Source organism: Galleria mellonella, unplaced genomic scaffold (genome assembly GCF_026898425.1).
Source record: "Galleria mellonella isolate WM207_F2 unplaced genomic scaffold, CSIRO_AGI_GalMel_v1 utg78, whole genome shotgun sequence".
In the NCBI taxonomy this organism is placed as follows: domain Eukaryota; kingdom Metazoa; phylum Arthropoda; class Insecta; order Lepidoptera; family Pyralidae; genus Galleria; species Galleria mellonella.
The window spans coordinates 3,422,874-3,440,102 of NW_026442151.1; the positions used below are offsets into that span (position 1 = coordinate 3,422,874).

General features: G+C 30.7%; 1 protein-coding gene and 1 long non-coding RNA gene across 4 annotated transcripts; one reads left to right on the forward strand and one right to left on the reverse strand.

Moving 5' to 3' along the window:
- The first annotated feature begins 136 nt into the window (after positions 1-136).
- On the forward strand, positions 137-16,981 carry LOC113517283 (activated Cdc42 kinase Ack). Of its 3 annotated transcripts, XR_008253634.1 has the most exons (11): positions 137-476; positions 559-812; positions 1,347-1,764; positions 2,548-2,749; positions 3,709-3,904; positions 5,874-5,999; positions 6,531-6,613; positions 9,269-9,481; positions 10,113-10,241; positions 10,970-13,379; positions 13,831-16,981. XR_008253634.1 is itself a non-coding variant. In XM_026901920.3 (10 exons), exons 1-10 carry the CDS (start codon positions 390-392, stop codon positions 12,058-12,060), a joined length of 2,799 nt encoding a protein of 932 aa, XP_026757721.2. In that variant the 5' UTR covers positions 137-389; the 3' UTR covers positions 12,061-16,981. The 3 variants fall into 3 exon arrangements, 2 of the variants coding, with proteins under 2 accessions (XP_026757721.2, XP_026757722.2); XM_026901920.3 differs by having other exon boundaries at positions 10,970-16,981; XM_026901921.3 differs by lacking the exon at positions 9,269-9,481 and having other exon boundaries at positions 10,970-16,981.
- On the reverse strand, positions 2,587-3,822 carry LOC128202191 (uncharacterized). The gene is made up of 3 exons (XR_008253635.1): positions 3,700-3,822; positions 3,204-3,489; positions 2,587-2,711 (listed from the first exon to the last, which is right to left on the reverse strand). It is a non-coding gene; the product is annotated as an uncharacterized LOC128202191 (long non-coding RNA).
- Positions 16,982-17,229: the final 248 nt, after the last annotated feature.

Consider the following 17,229-nt stretch of genomic DNA (forward strand, 5'->3'; position numbering starts at 1 on the left):
TTTTATAAATTTTATTTAAATCGAATAAAATACTCATATTATATCACTGTTGAGATTTCATTCATTGAATGACAATGATGTATCTGTCATCTTTGACTTTGACATTTTAATTTTTTATCTGTGTAGAATAGTCCGTTTCTTGTTCTTGTGAAATTTATGTCGTTTTTAGTTGTAATATGTATGAGAATAATCTTTTAAAATGTGTGTTTATGTATTATTATAATATAACTTGTATTTAGTTTAAGGAGAAAAATACGTTTGACGTCAAGTGGAATCCCTAACGTAAAGTTATCATTTAACTCAAACGATCTTCATGTATCTAACTTCCTGCATGAGATGATAGCTAGCCGTTCTAGAGATTTTCATGTAATAAAAACTAGAAATCCGCAATGGATTCGGGAACAGAATGGCTTTGTGAAATACTACGCAATGTGCAGCTGGAACAGTTTTATTTACCAATTAGAGATCAGTTGCAGGTAACACTGTTGTGATTAAGTAGGTAGATATAATGTTTGTAATTTAGTTCATTAAGCTTCATAGACTTTAATAATTTTCTAGATAACAAGGTTGGCGCACTTTGATTATGTTCATGCAGAAGATTTAGAGAGAATTGGTATCAGTAAACCTGGAATTCGTAGACTGTTTGATGCAGTTAGAAAAAAGAAATTGCTGTTATGGAATCGAAAATTTTGGAGTAAACTCTTTGGTACATCCTCCAGTTCAATTTCTAGAGAAAAAACAGACTTAGCATTAAAACCAGCACAGCAGAATGAGCCACAAACAACATGTATAATATTGGAGAAGGATATTGTGTAAGCATAGTTCTTGTAATAAAATTGTTTATTTTATTCATAATATACAGGCTCAATTGTATATTTAAATTCGAATCTGGTAAAGCTTTGTTTATACAAGATACAAAACTGCTAATAGCCCAAAATCTGAATCATGACAATAAACACTTCACCTGTCATATTAGATTCTAATAAGTTTATTGAAGTGTCTTATGGTCACTGTATCAACAAGTCAAAGAATTTGCCTTTGATTACAACAAAGATTATTAATTACTGAGCATATTTATTACAATATTATTTGATACATAATTGTATAATGTCCTTACTAATTTTATAAATGTGAAAATGAATTTGTTTATTTATTCTTAGCACTTAAAGAAGATTGGTATACACATATTTGGTATGAGAGAGAAGCTATTTAAAGATAATAACTAGCTTTAAATATAAAGTTTATTTTATTATATAAATTTATAAACAATTTAATATTATTTATATACAAAATATCTCACATTCTATTCAAAGTATTTAGACATTATAGAAAATAATTTTTTTTAGTCTGCATAATGAATTAGGCAATGGATCATTTGGAGTTGTAAAAAAAGGAGAATGGAAAGTGTCTACCCAGCCTCCACAAACTATACCAGTTGCAGTTAAAGTGTTGAAAGCAGATGCTTTCTCACAGCCTGGCATTTATGATGACTTCCGGAGAGAAGTTGAAGCAATGCACAGTTTGCATCATCCCAATCTTATTAAACTCCATGGAGTAGTGTTTCATCCGTTGATGATGGTGTGTGAACTTGCTCCAATGGGTGCCTTGTTGGATTACATTAGAAGTCAGAATGGCAAAGTGTCATTGAATTTTATATCAAAATGGTCGAGCCAAGTAGCAGCTGGCATGGCACATTTGGAGAAGAATAGATTTTTGCACAGAGACTTGGCTTGTAGAAATATTCTTCTCTCTACATTAGAACTGGCAAGTATAGATTTTATTAAGAAACTAGCTTTTTAGTTACTGCTTGGTGAAAAACACATGGTTTTCAGAAATAAGAAAATCAATGAAATAGATTATTTTCAAGATGGCATATCAGGATACCTGATTTTAAGTTAGATTATTAGATAGTTTTAATTTTGGCTTCTATTAGTATTATTGAGATCTGTCATAATATTTTTTTTTAAATATCATGTACAGTTCTTGCCTAATTACAATTTTATTGTAATTGAAAAAAAAAACCATAACTATCCCCGGCTTTTAACTATTTGTAATGAATGAAATGAAAGAAGGTGGGTCATCTGATGGAAACCTTGTCATTTACACCCATTAGTTCATCTGTAAGTTGTTCATACCAATGAACATTATGATGGATAACAGGAGTATAGCATATTCATAGAGTCACATGTTTAATTTGTGATACTAGTTTGGCTTCTCCTGTGTGGTTACATTTAAGTATAAAGGTATTATACATAAATTGCGAAAATCTGAATGTTTTAAATTCAGCTGAAATTTTTTAAAGGTTTTACTCCCTCTTATTATCCTATATTAATTTTGACAATATTAATTTCTTATTCAAAAAACTATTTTTTAAATTATTATGTAGAAGTACAAATCGAAAATGTAAACAGTCTAACTTTAATTTATTGTTGTATTGTTTTTATATAATAAGAGCTATTTTTAATAAATAAAATAAATGACTCTTGGACAATAATCTAATTGTATCTACTCGAATAAATATTATTATATTATATTATATATTAACAGGTTAAAATAGGCGATTTCGGTCTAATGCGAGCATTGCCAGATGCAGATGACTGTTATGTCATGAGCGAGCGGCGCCGCGTGCCGTTTCCGTGGTGTGCGCCGGAGTCGCTCCGCTCGCGTCAATTCTCTCACGCCTCCGACGTATGGATGTTCGCCGTAGCACTCTGGGAAATGTACACATTTGGTGAAGAACCTTGGATAGGTGAATATAAAATTCATACTCATACAGTTATCAGAGAGCTGGTAATTTCATTTGAAAATTGTTCAGTTTAAGAATTATGCTTATCTACTGATTAGGAATGATGTCATATTTAAAGGTTTTAAAGGGTGTGAAATCAGGCCATCACGTAATATTTTAGTATTAGACTACAGCTAATTAGATTTTATTTCTTACTAGCTTTTACACATGTCTTCTTTCGCATTATATATTGATTAACCAAGATAAAAAGAAACTTATGTCTTTTCTCATCCAATGGTATTTAATCACAGTTAGTAGCCGTTACCAAAAGACCAAAATGGTAAAGACTTAAATGAGAGAAAACAAAATAAAATCCTATTCTACTATTAGTAAGTAAAAATTCTCCTCTTATATTGGAGAGACAGTTTGTGTCTAATAGTGCAAATGGGTTGTTTTAATAGATATATAGATTGCATACCAGGTTTCTATTATAGCTGAGGCAACCATATTTACAAATGTATTTAAATATAGAAATCATCTTATTTAAACTGATTTGTTTATAAGCTTCTAGATGGTTACTCTTTTAAAACCAATTTATTTTGTTTGTATTGATTGTACTAAATATAATCAGTCATAAGTAGTAAACAGCAGACTAGTCTCTGAGAGCAGCACACGCTCACGAATATAACGTCTCAGTCGACGATTATTACGTGCAATCATATTTTCTGAAGCTTAGCAACCTGGCTCACCACGCCGCCGCCAGTCTGGAAAAATAAATGTGAAATTTGAGTTTAATTGACTATTTGTTCCAATTTAATGCCTCGGTCGTTATAGCGATGGCCATGAAATTTGATATAAATGAAGTGAAACTCATTAGTAACAAAAGATGCCGCAGCCAATATTTACGGACTAAATAGCAACTCGCATGCGCATTTTTAACTTATTTTTTAATTGAAAATAATTACATTACTAACCTTCTTCAGGTTTGAATGGATCGGAAATACTCCGATTAATTGTGCGCGATGGCCAACGGCTATCAGCACCGAATGCATGCCCACCAGACGTGTACATGTTGATGATGCAATGCTGGGACCTAGTACCCAAGGAACGGCCCACATTTGCCGGTATACAGCGGTACATGGAGACGAATAAATTTGAAACGGCCATTGCAGCTCTCAGGTAACGTCGACATAAATTGTCCGTTGTTGAATCTAGACAAAAACTTTCACGCTCATTCACTATAAGGTTATATGTATATATACTACAGAGCTCAATAATCTGATCCTTTACAATGTCACCTCCCTGGATATAGTTAAACAAGCTGACCCAGCAAATGTGTTACTCATAACTAAAACTATCTTATCTTTCAAATTAGAACAAGCAATACAAATAAAAAAATCATTAAAATCAATTGAACAGTTCTGGAAATCTGTGTTAATAAACCTTGTAAGATCGTTTCATGTCTTAATATATAAAAATGTCTTTTTCAACAGATTTCTAAAAGAAAGGGTTCTCAATGCGGTTGTATATTTTTTTATGTTATAACTCTGTCAGTTGTAAGCCAATTTTTTTTCTGAATGGATATACTTTCAGATTAGCCCCATAGAAATTTTATCGAAATCGGTTCAGTAATTTAGATTTGAAATCAACTGGTTTTGCCAGAATTGAAGGTTAGTTTTTTGGAACACGATCGTTTATATTAAGATTTTGATGGAAATTGTTAAAGCTGAGTGTTGAACGTAAACCTAAAAAAATGTACAATACTCAGCAAATGCAATACAATAATGGATTTATGCGGGACATTGTTGACGCTCCTACCCTATTGTGATGCTTCAAACATTTGTTTGTGCATACATTAAACTGTACTTATTCCGAGGAATAATATATAATATTCATTTAATACTATTTAAATTAAATATTTTATATAAATGTAAGAATGTTATGAAAGAAAATCGGTTTAATATTGCAGATAATTGGTAATATTCATGAAAAAATTTTACATAAGTCGAATTGCTTAAAATGTTAATACTGTTGCTAAAATTTTGTAATTTATTATATATTCTTTATTGCACTAAAACATACAGTAACAACAATAAGTTAATAACAATGTTAGTAAAGGCGAACTTATCTCTAAAAGAGATTTCTTCCAGTCAACCTAACACAGTGGCATAGGAAGTAGTGAGTGGGCAGTAGTAGTGCAAGACAGAAATTTAAATAAATATTTACATAAATTATAAATAATTATATATATACATACACACACACATATATATATATATATATATATATATATATATATATATATATATATATATATACACACGTTAAATACAACATATAAATATCAAATACAAGAGAACACAATGATGACAGTCTTCTAATAATTTTTAAAATCATATATCATTTAATAGTAATAAAGAACCCAAGTTTAATTGTAAATAACAAATGCACTATACAAGATCATACCTAATTGTCAGTGTTCAATTTATGTCCTATATATATATATAAATTACGGCTCGCCATCGACAGGGTGTTCACCCTCATACCTTACAGCTTAAATGGTCGCGTACAACGCAGTTTCAGAGATGCATGGGGTTCTTTAAAAAGGGGGTAAAGAGGTTTCTTCAGGGTCGGCGACGTGCGCGTAATATCTCTGGTATTGCAGGCGTTCATAGGCTACGGTAAACGCTTACCATCAGATGGGCCATATGCTTGTTTGCCACCTCAGTGGTAGTGGACCCAAGGTTTACTGTTTATTGACGAAACCCTGTGTGATTTACGAATTACATACTTCTTAAAATTTCAAATGAAACAACATAGTTCAGTACACAGTTATGTAATATTTATTATTTTATTAAGAGGGAAAACATAAAACTAAAAATTGTTCGTAGTACCTACATATTTATATTAGTGTGAGCTTTGCGTCTGAACATATTTCGCTAAATTAGCAAAATATTATATTTTTTGCCTTGCCTCGATCGACTGGACCAATATCGCGATCGACGGATTGGCCACCCCTGTCCTATATATTATGAATTACTTCAGTTAAGAAACCACTTAAATAGCTAATCATTATTGAAATGTGTTTATTACGGAACTTGTCAGTCTTATAATGTGGACGCTCTTAAACATGTTTGCTCTCTTCCAGTTATAAGAGGCAAGGTCAGATGACAATAGAAGCCGGCGATGCAATAATTCTAATAGATAAGCGACCCGAGTTACATTGGTGGAAGGGACAGAATCAACGGACCCTCGACGTTGGACTCTTCCCAAGGTATATAAACTTTTATATTAGGTACATGTTTAGCGAAATAATAGTTTTTTTTTACATTATTTTGATAAATTAAACATAACTTATGGATGAAATTAGTAGTTTCATAGTCGTTGAGCGTAATATAGGTGGACTTGTACAGTTTTATTAAGAGATTATATAAAATGAAGCATATCTTGATTCATATAAAACAACTCTTTTTCTAACTCCCTTAATAATCTTATTACAATATAATAATAATAGAAAAACTAAAAAAATTAAAATGTGTCCCCAATTCTAAAGTTGCAATATACAAATAATGAGAAACGGTATCCTTAAATCCTATTGAGGACACTGAATATACTGTGCCAATTATGGTAGCTCGCGTGAATTAGTCGGTATCCATCATATGACGTCACCTATTAACGTAATATCCATCATTCATCCCCAAATTTATTCCTAACTCTTTCATTGTGGACTAGGCGAATGATGCAATACTATTATCGGTGTTTGTGTAATAGATAATGTGTGCTAATTAATAATATCCTATTTCAGTACGTTAGTGACGACAGCTAAAAATAAACACGTACCAAGTGCAACTGCAAAGAAGTCACAAACATTATCTCCAGTGCGAAGAGGTAAGTACTTTTATTAATGTTAATTACAATTCGTTAATAATTATAACGATTAGCATATAGGTGTTACATTATCAGACTCCGATATTTAGTAACCATTTGTGATTTTATGTGTTAATCTGAGCTATTTGCGTAGTATATTTTTTTCTATATATTTGTTATTTACTAACACATATATTTTAAATTATTTCAGGCAAGTTTTATAATCTTTTGTAGGGTATAGTATAGATTATACGTCTTGTTATTTATATTCGTTTATGCATTACTTCCCTTTACTGATGGAATTTTGGAAAATCCATTCTTAGTAAATGTGTTATCCCCATAAGAAATTTGAGTATCAGTCAAATATTAGCTTCGTAGGTTATTATTTGTGGTTTCATAATCTTTAGGATTTCCCGTTAAATAATACTGGCTAAATTTATGTACTTACACATATACGTACATATGTATGTATTTGAGATCTTGATAAATTTTGATAACTAATTTTGAAATATACTAAATATATCGAAATGTAAGTTCCTGTAAAGTTTTTTTTTTGTTTAATCTTAATTTTTTAAATCGGTTGACTAATTCTTGAGTGTATCCTGTTTATAATATTAGTATAGATTTTATACTTTTGACAAAACAATAAAATTCAATTTCTTTACTGCTAGTCGAGTCGTCTCACGTTCTTTATAATATTTTTCGCAGACGTGCGTGTGCTTATACCATATCCGATTATAGTACGTGTGGCCATCACGTCATGCTGTATGGATTTTGTTTTCGTTCATGAAAGTGAAATTAGTATTGCGTTTATTAAAATATTAAAGCGTACGATGACGCTATTAGATATTAACACAGGTGAAACTTAAGATTTCCTTGTTAGATTGAATAAGACTAACAAATAATATTTAGCTATGAAATTAATTTGGAATTATATATAATGAAATCCAATTAGGTTTAAAGAATAAAAGGATAGATTTAAACTTGTGTTTCTAAAAATCTTGTATAAATTTTACCTCTGTGCTTAAATTTATAATATTTTGATTTTTAATTAATTTTAAACTTTCGCGTTGTTTACACATATTTTAAATACACTATCGGAACTTAACGCTATGAAAAAAAAAAAATTTGCAAGTAACTAGTATCTACATACCTGCATCTTTATTACCGACATTATGTAGGTATCATGTACTAGCGGAAATTTTTTCTTCGCCTTAAATCCCGATAGTGTATTTAAGATATTTTTGTTATTGGTAATTATTACTATAAGATACCATTGTACTTCAATAGAATTCATTTACATGTGTACATATTTATGTATAATTAACACTTCTATGTTTATACTGTTAATTGATTCTAAATAGACTAACGTTTGATCACTCTTGGTTAATTTAATACCTAGAAACTTAGCAACGCTTGTGATATTTTCCTCTCTATATACAATTTATAACAATACTAATTTAACTAATGCTTTTTACGCAACTTAGAAACAAAACTGCCCATCTAATGGAAAGCGGTAACTTTCGCCTATAAATATGAATATCAACAAATAACAACGAAATTACAAAAAGTAATATGACCCCATTGTACCCTTCAAGTGTTTCCATTTCTGGAAACTATGGCGTTGTGTTCCTGTACTTTGTAATTTCACTGCCATATCCCTCTCTTCAAGCTAAATAAAACCGCAATGCAAGAACAACTACTTTATGGCATATTACTAGCACTACTTTTGTACAAAGTTTCCCTCTCATAATGTACTTTGAGTCAAAAAACAAAGTATATAACAAGGACATGCATTTTTCTTTTTTTTTTTTTTTTTGCTTTTAAATATGATAAACTGTTTTTATTTTCTCTCTGAGACGATAATAAATATCGACAATACCTAGGTCCAATTAATCTTTGAAACCTTTTGTTCACCCTGTACCACTAAAAAAGAGATTAATTCTGAGGGACTGGATATCTATTAACGGACAGCCTAAATCGCTTCAGTTAGAATTCAGAAACTAAATATGCTATATATCGCTTCCATAAAGAACGAATTTTCCAAATTCTTTTTCGAAATTTCGAGATTTCCGGAATAAGTGATAATGGGTTCGCGCGGGTGAAATGGCGGAAAATGCCGAGTTTACGTAAAAATATGCAACATGGATGACTGCATATTAATTGTCAATATTGCGTACTGTCATTAATTAGATTATACAAATGGATACCTACTGAGTAATGCTGTAACAAAACGTCGCGCCTTCATCGATAACGAATATTGACTTCCATAAACGAAATGTGACGCAACGTGACGAATATTGAATCCCATAAATGAGATGTGACGTAAAAGCAGCATTTGTGTAGGGTTGCCAAACGTACTAAAATATATTTTAATTTCTCAATATGTTGTTAGAATGAATGCCTTTCTTTTAACTGGTCTGACAGCACAAATTAGTACATTGAAGATTTCTTTTCATTTCATTTTTCGGCAAATTGAATAAATTAATTCTAAATAAAATAGGGAGTTCTATATTTCACAGTTATAATATTGCTTTAATACTAATTTTGTTAAAATTTAAGTTGATTTATTGAAAAAAATAATCTTTAATTACGTTAACGAATAATAATGTTAAATTACTTTTGTGAAGTTCCATTCAATACGTTTGTTATTTTCTTAAAATAACTGTTTAACAGTATCAGATTTGACGTCATCGTCGGCCGTTACATCGAACGGTTCTGACGACGTGTATCGAAAACGTCGCACCATCGAGTCGACGCAGCCGCCGACGACGCGCGCGCATAACACTGGCAGCAAACACTTCAACTACAATAAGCTAGTCAACGATAGATTGGCCGAGAGGACGTCTCGCGCCACTAGAGATAACTATTCAAAAAGTTTAAATCAAGGTATGCATACGAAATGTCATACGCGTCATCTTATAATAGGTTTTTTTTTCCATTTTAATTTATTTACCATACCACTTCATAGGTTGTATAAGAAAGAAATACTTTTTGTTCTAATAAACTTAAGTTTAAGCACTTTTGGATACTACTTTATTATGATCCTACCGCCCATTCGGATTGCAGTTCTAACTAAAATGAACGGGCAATAAACCCAGTTCTTGCTGTTGTAAAAAAAATAACATTTTTTTATGGAAGTCCAGTCATTCCCACTTTTTCTAACCAATAATAGTAAGTCAATATTCTCTTTTGAGAATAGAGGGAGAGATCGTGCCCAGTATTGGGCCAATAGTAGGTTATAGTAGTCCATAATAGTTGTAACAAATTTGCCAATATATCTGCTACCACTTTATGCCTCTAAAAGCCTTAGCGATCACTGGGAGCAACATTGTCTCCATTGGGAATCTATGCAGTAATCAGAAGTAAAATCCTTTAAACATCTATTATTGCGCAATTAGTTGCATTTTTTCTTCAAATATAAACAGAACTGTTTACAGTAATTCTATTTTTAAAATATTTTAAATCATTATTATTTATGTTATAACCTAATTACTTCATTGTTTTAATTTTGTTGCAGTACTGGTTAAAGAAGACATTTTAATCGATTTGGACTTGCCGCCGTCAACACGACTTAGTACGCCAACAAAGAAACCAGTGATGAACAATGTGTCCATACTCGATGAGCCAATTGATGTACCTGAAATAGGTGTGTATAAATAATTGCTTACTTTGATATTCCCGTAGGCAGTAAATAGTGTCAGAATATTTATACAGAATACTAATAATAAGCATCTATTTGTTATAAGTCCATCTATGTGTCTATTTTATATTTCTTTTATACATCAAATTCCTTTCTATATGATTTTTAATAAAGTATTTAAAAAAAAATACACCGTCCCTTTTCTTCTCAACAATATCATAAAAGGTGATTAAGGGTACAAAACAAACCTGCAAAAGTCCAAGTGAATGAAATCACTTCTGACACTTCCCTAAGGTTTACAGGGAAATAATGCTTTTAGCATTAAGTACGCCTTATACTAAAGAATAAATAAATAAATAAAATTCAAAATACAACCTTAAGAATTCGAGATAATTGCCAGTTAGTCACTTCAAGTGAACTTGACATAACTACCAATGAAAATAGGAAAAACTTTGATGTAATGCGTGTTCTAAATAACTTAATGGGATTTAATAAATGTATCATTATGAGATTCGTTTGAATTGTACAAATGCTATAAGCTACTACTGCAATATGACGGCAATATAAAATAGAGCGGCCTTGACTTTAGTATTGAAAATTTAAAGAAATCATTAGATTATAAATTGGTTAACTTTCTGTTAACACACTCGTTAACTTTTCCTGTTTATTATATTAAAAATGTATGTATATATATTTTTTTTTAATTAAAAAATCTATTAACAAACTTGTTTTAGGTCAAGAGCCAGATTGGAGCGAGCAAAGCATAGAAAGTTTACCACCGTACTCTGCGAATTCTTCAAATACCCAAAACTACACGAATCTCTATGGTGCTAGATCTTTAGATAATTTAACGATACCAAACAATGCTCCGTCCCTAACTACTCAGCAAGATCCCTTCGACACTTCCCAGTACTGGCCGACCACCAGCCAAGGTAATTCGCGGCCAAATTACGATTTTAATTTTACTCAGCAGAACCAAGTTGAAACAAATCGTTATACTGCGAGCAATGCAGCTTCCACTAGTACTGATATTAGTCAAATATATAATAATATGACAGTTGTAAGTAGAAACAATACAGTAGTGCCAAATAACACAGTATATAATACAGTTCCTGTCACAATTTATGCTAGTACGAACACACAATCTGTGGAAAGACGTAACGAATCGAATATAACGTCGTTAGCAAACATGTCGCTCGACGACAGAATTTCGGAGTCATTGAATCTCAGATCGAAGAATACAAATAATGAAAATATTTATTCAAATAGTAGCGCCTACGGTGATCCGTCGACGTTAGCGGAGGCCGCGAGCAACGCTATCAACGAGAGCAGATATAACGACATTCCCATTTATAATAATTTCGACATGAATCCCGCCCAACAGCAGTTTCTGTTGGAAACGAAGGATTACTACACGAAATTGTCCACAGCGTCCAATGTAAGAACGATGAATGACTACGAGAAGAATATCTACGTACCAAAATTTGAAGACGAGGGGGAGAAGTTACAGAATTTCAGTGATTCAATGCAGAATTCAAAAAATTACTCTGCTTTAAAGTATCAAAACGTTGATTATAATAATTACTCGACGTACAGTAATAATTACGGCACGAACGTTTCCGCTGCGCGTGCGCAAGTGACGTACGATGAAGTGAACGACACAGCTAGTAATTTTTATAGTGAGATCAACGAAGCGGGGAACCAAGGGCGGTACGGTAGCACACAGGCGACATATGCGAATGCGGGACTCTACGACGAAGTGTACGAGGAACCAGCCCCGCGCCCTCACCGCCCCGCCCCGCCGTGTCCATCTAAACCGAAATAGTAATCTATCCACATAATGGTTAACCTTTTCGATTTTTTTTATTTTACATTTGGCAATACTGTCTTTTATTTAAGACCTGTGCATACGGGGAACAAATCTGTAAAAAACAATTTTTTTTTATTTTTGTTAAAAACGAACGCTTAAGAGTATTTATATGGATGTTTTTACAAAAATTAAAAAATATTCAGTGTTTCTAATTAATTATTTAAAATGTACTTTGATGTGACTAAAACATTAATTGTGATGCCCTTCATAGTTGAGGGCATGTTTTAATACTTGATTTAAAATTAATAAAATTTACAAAATATAAGTTCAACTACAGCTGCTGTCAACTGTAAAATAAAAATGAAAAGAATTAACCTATATATTATATTTTCAACATTATTTATCAGTCATTAGTTACCCACATGTTTACGGTTGATATTAATCGTTGTGCCTTTAAATATTATTAAGTTTTAATGTTTGTTAATAAATTGTATATTAGGATTGTTATATATCATTGCAATTTTAATATTCAATACAAGACACTCAAAGAAGAAAACTTGATACTCAGTTTTATATTTTTAATATATATATTTGCAAACTATCTTTCTACTAAAAGTGGTAATATACAGTTACAATATATAGATATTGTAGTCGTATTACGATATTTATATATTCATCCGATCGAAATTAATACAAATACCTGTCTAGTATAGGCGATATTGAAATAGTGACGATTTTTTCTCCGCCGTCAAAGTCCAAAGGAACCCATTATATAGATATCTGGGCGGATGCCGGTATCGCCCATGCCTACCTTTACACATGGTGTCTAAGATATTCCCAAGGGACTTTTTTTTTATAACTTAAAATATTATTCTATTTTTTATTTAACAGTTATATGTTAAATTCCTTTACTAAATGTGCTAATTGATGTATATAAATAATGCCAAGTTAATTGAATTAAAAAGTATTAGTTAAATTAGGCTTTCTTTAAACGATATTTTTCTTAATATGGCAGTCTTTACTATTGTGATATTGATTTTGGAATTATTCTAACTTAAAACTAAAGTTAAAAAGAACTCTTTTTTTATACTTGGTAAATTTAATAAATAATCTTGACTTGTGTTTATGTCTAGATCACTGCATAAATAGAATAAATAGCTCGAATAATTTTTTAGTCTCTTTTATTATTAATGGCAACAATAAAAAATCACCAAAATTGTTTGCTAAATATGTCAAGTGTAAAAACAAATTATATGTAAATAAATAATAAAATATTATAGACATTCTCAATGTGAAGTGAATTGTAGTTTTAATTAAGACTCAAAGAATTGTATGTGTACATATTAGTTGTATTTTAGACTTTTGTATGACATAACATGCTGTACCAACATTCTTGATATGTACCAGTTAAATTATTGAAGAGAAAAAATCTTTAGCATTAATATATTAATCAAATACTCCAAAACCTGTGAGCTGACTTGACACTCGAATTGAAATCATATCGGATAAATATTAATATTATTAGAAAAATAGTGACGTCCACTAACATTTGATGAGGTTTCAATTTTATCCCAATCTTTGCTAAACAAGAGGCGTATGAATGTATAAATAGAATTGTCATCGCTAGCAAGTCCTTGAGATAAAATGAGATGGCGATATCCGATATTTTATTCTATCTCATACGAGTGCTAACTGAAACGATTCGATCCATAGATTTGTTGTTGTTGTTTGATTTGCCACTTGTGTAAGAGGAACAATTCAGTAATGTTAATAGTCAGCCTGCAGATATTTTTTTCTTTTATATTATAAAACAATACTCGTGTCTGTTCTACACTAAATTTATCAGATTGTTAAGATACCGTGCTGTTTTTTCCTTAAGCTATTCGATAGAACTTTTCCTTTTTTCTTGGTATTTTTCTCTTCGATACAAATTAGAAATAAGCACCCATGTTTGTTAGTTCTAATGTTTTAGGGTTCGCGCAGACAAGGGCACAGTTTAATGTAATTTTTAACTTATAGAATATATATAACATTCTATGACGTCACAAACCCCCGCCGGATACAACGGAGAAATTTGTTTTCCTCAAACAAAAGTCGCTCGTCTGCGCAAACTCTTATTATTCAAACGAACATCACAATGGTGCCTCACCACTAAGTACCTGTTAGTTAAGTTAGTCGTCCATAATTTCTAAATTCCGCATAAGTCATTAGCATGGTAATGACTCATTACATTTATTTATTTAATAGGTCTATTTTCTCTCATTTATCGTGAGACCAAGTTTGGTCAATATTACGACTTTTTGTCACACATTGCCAATTCTCTGGTGATGGTAAAGTAAATGTTATTAATAAATTTAATGTGAGAAACGGTGACCGGCTTCTCGAATGTGCTCAACGAACTGCGGGCAAGTCAAATATTACGTTTATAAATGGTAGCAATTAACAAAAACCTGTGTATCCTATCTGGGATTGTTATAACTTATTATGTATTTTATTAAGTCTATGGTTTACAAACAAATATAGTACTAGGGTCTAATTTACTGTATAGCTCTTAAAATATTTCTACATTTAAATGTACAACGCGTACAGAATTAACGGACTATGGTGCAAAGTTTATATTTGCTAACAAATGGAAAGATTTGATTTAATATTTTCCGTCTATTTCGTCATATTTCTCTCTATGTGATTTTGTACATGTAAAGAAAAAAAAATATCAATGTAACGTGAAGTCCCTTACGAGGCAGAGTATGAATATAAAAATTGTATAATCAAGTGATGGTGTTCTAATACGGTAGATAAAACGATAGCAATCTCATACACCTAATGTGTTCAAAAGACAACGTTCTCGAGAAAAAACCAGAGCCAGTGAAATATTAAAAATTGAAACCGCCTAATATACAAAGTGAAATGAAATTTTTAACATCCTTTTAGCAAGTATTCTAATTGAGAAACTAAAGATTTTCCTTGAAACATGAATCTTAAATTAACAAAATATTTGGCAGCTGTAAGCAATATGTAAGTATGGGCAACTTAAATAATATGTTGGGTTAATTATTTTACAATTAAATTTTTCTCTGCTAGAACACTTAAAAGGATGCTAATGAGTTCGACGTAAGCCTGTAAAAGTCATATATATCAGTTACATACGTTATACTTGGTAATATAAATACGTTTGATGAATATGTTTTCCAATATTTTTTTTTTTATTATCAACCAATGTTTAACAATCAGTTGGTAAGAAAAAATATTAGTAAAAAAAACGAACCTTTTTTTTATTTTTAATAGAAAATCCACACGTTGAATAGATAATAGATGCTAAGTGGATGCAAGATGACATTTGCCACTTAGGAAACGCATCAAAATCTCTAATACATACCTCTTCTATGATTATTTAATCTGTATTTTTTTTTTTATCTACGTGTTAAACTCTATTTGTAATCTCAATGAAATAGTATCGAAGTCTTACTATAAACTTTTTCGTCAATTATTAATTATATAATACATAAGTTATAACGTAAATAGTTTAGTTCACAAATGTTTAGTTAAATGTTTATCAATTTTACAGGAGAGATTCAAACATTTGATATGAATATAACAAATACGTAGAGGTATAAATACTATACATTTGAAGGACCATACTGATACCAGCAGATAATTTAGAAAGAGCGACTACCCTTATCACCTTTCTATTTTAGAATATGGGACATGTACACCAATGAAGAGCTCGGAAAGCGAAAAGTTAATAATTTTAGACAACGTTTCAAAAATATATACTCTTCGCGCGTTTTAGCGCTGAATATTTTTTCTATTGACAAACATTTTTGTGGCAAGTATATTTTTAATTTTCTTTGCCTACATACTCAAATCAAATCTTAGTTACGCCCTCGAAATTTAGCTGGTCCTAAAAAAAGTAAAAATTATGAAATGGACTAAGCCGTGTCTAAAAATGCAGTATTTACGCTCTTCTTTAACTCTTTGTAAATTTTCCTTCATGTTTAAATTTGAACCCTTAATTGAATGTTTATGTTGTTCAAGTCATACTTAAAGAATGCTCTCTTGAATGGAGTTCACTCCAGTGTTCACAATTGGTAGACTGATACTTGAAACCTTGTTTTTTTGTATACAATATAAGTGTGTACCGAAAATGAATGCCAAACCTCAGTGTTTTCTAGTGTAAAATAATAAAATGGTACTGAAATATTTTCTGTATATATAATATAGTATAAAACCTTATATATTTTGTCATATGCATATTTTTATCCACATTTCCATTTACAAAATTTTATTATTCACCACACATATCGACTTAGACTAACAAAAAAGTACAGACGGATCTCTGTACGCACAAAAATAGTAAAGTCACAAAATATGCTCATAACTTATTAAACTTTTTAATATAAAGGCAAAAATACTAATAACATTATTAATTAATTCCAAACATTATAATTCCATTTATTTTATCTCATCGACTTTTTACGTGCTCGACGTTGATAAATATAATTTTACTGTAAATGCCCTGAGTTGGCTCTATTAACTTTTGTTTGACCTACTTAATGAACTAGGCTTCTAAATAATTCCAATATAGATACTATTTTGTTGGTCTGAGCCTATATAATTAACACTATGTTATTACTATGCTGGAATATTCATCCGAAATCAACCAATTAAAAAATCGACTTGTTAGCTCATATGGATTGGTTCATATTTAACATTTAAACTCAAATGTGCAACCTCCACCGCAAAGTTATCATTTTTTATTAAACTAAATATATTTGCTATTTTTATTCTGTAAACTCTGAGAGCTAATAAATTATTGGCATCTGAGTTGTATAAGTACTGTAAAAACTGTATAGTTAATAGTAAATTGTAACATCCTATGTTCGTACTATTATTTATATAATTACCTAATTATAAATAAAAACATGTTTGCTGCTAATTATGGTTTTTGATTTTTATTTTATTTAGGTATGCTGAAATTTTATAAAACTGTTATAATAAAAATAACTTAGATTAAACTTTTTACTTAAAGAGCGTCTTCTATTCTTATGAAGATACTTTATTAAAGTATTTTTATGTGTAGGTTTTACATTATATAGATAGAGTGTCTCCATACAAATGCTTTGAGAAAAGCGGGTCAAATTTTTCATACAATTTTGCGTGATAAAGACTATGAGTTATTGCTTT

Coding starts and splice junctions, on each gene's coding strand:
- LOC113517283 (XM_026901920.3), top strand. CDS start 390: ATGGATTCGGGAACAGAATGGCTTTGTGAAATACTACGCAATGTGCAG. Junction 477..558: donor CAATTAGAGATCAGTTGCAG/GTAACACTGTTG, acceptor ATAATTTTCTAG/ATAACAAGGTTGGCGCACTT. Junction 3,905..5,873: donor ACGGCCATTGCAGCTCTCAG/GTAACGTCGACA, acceptor GCTCTCTTCCAG/TTATAAGAGGCAAGGTCAGA.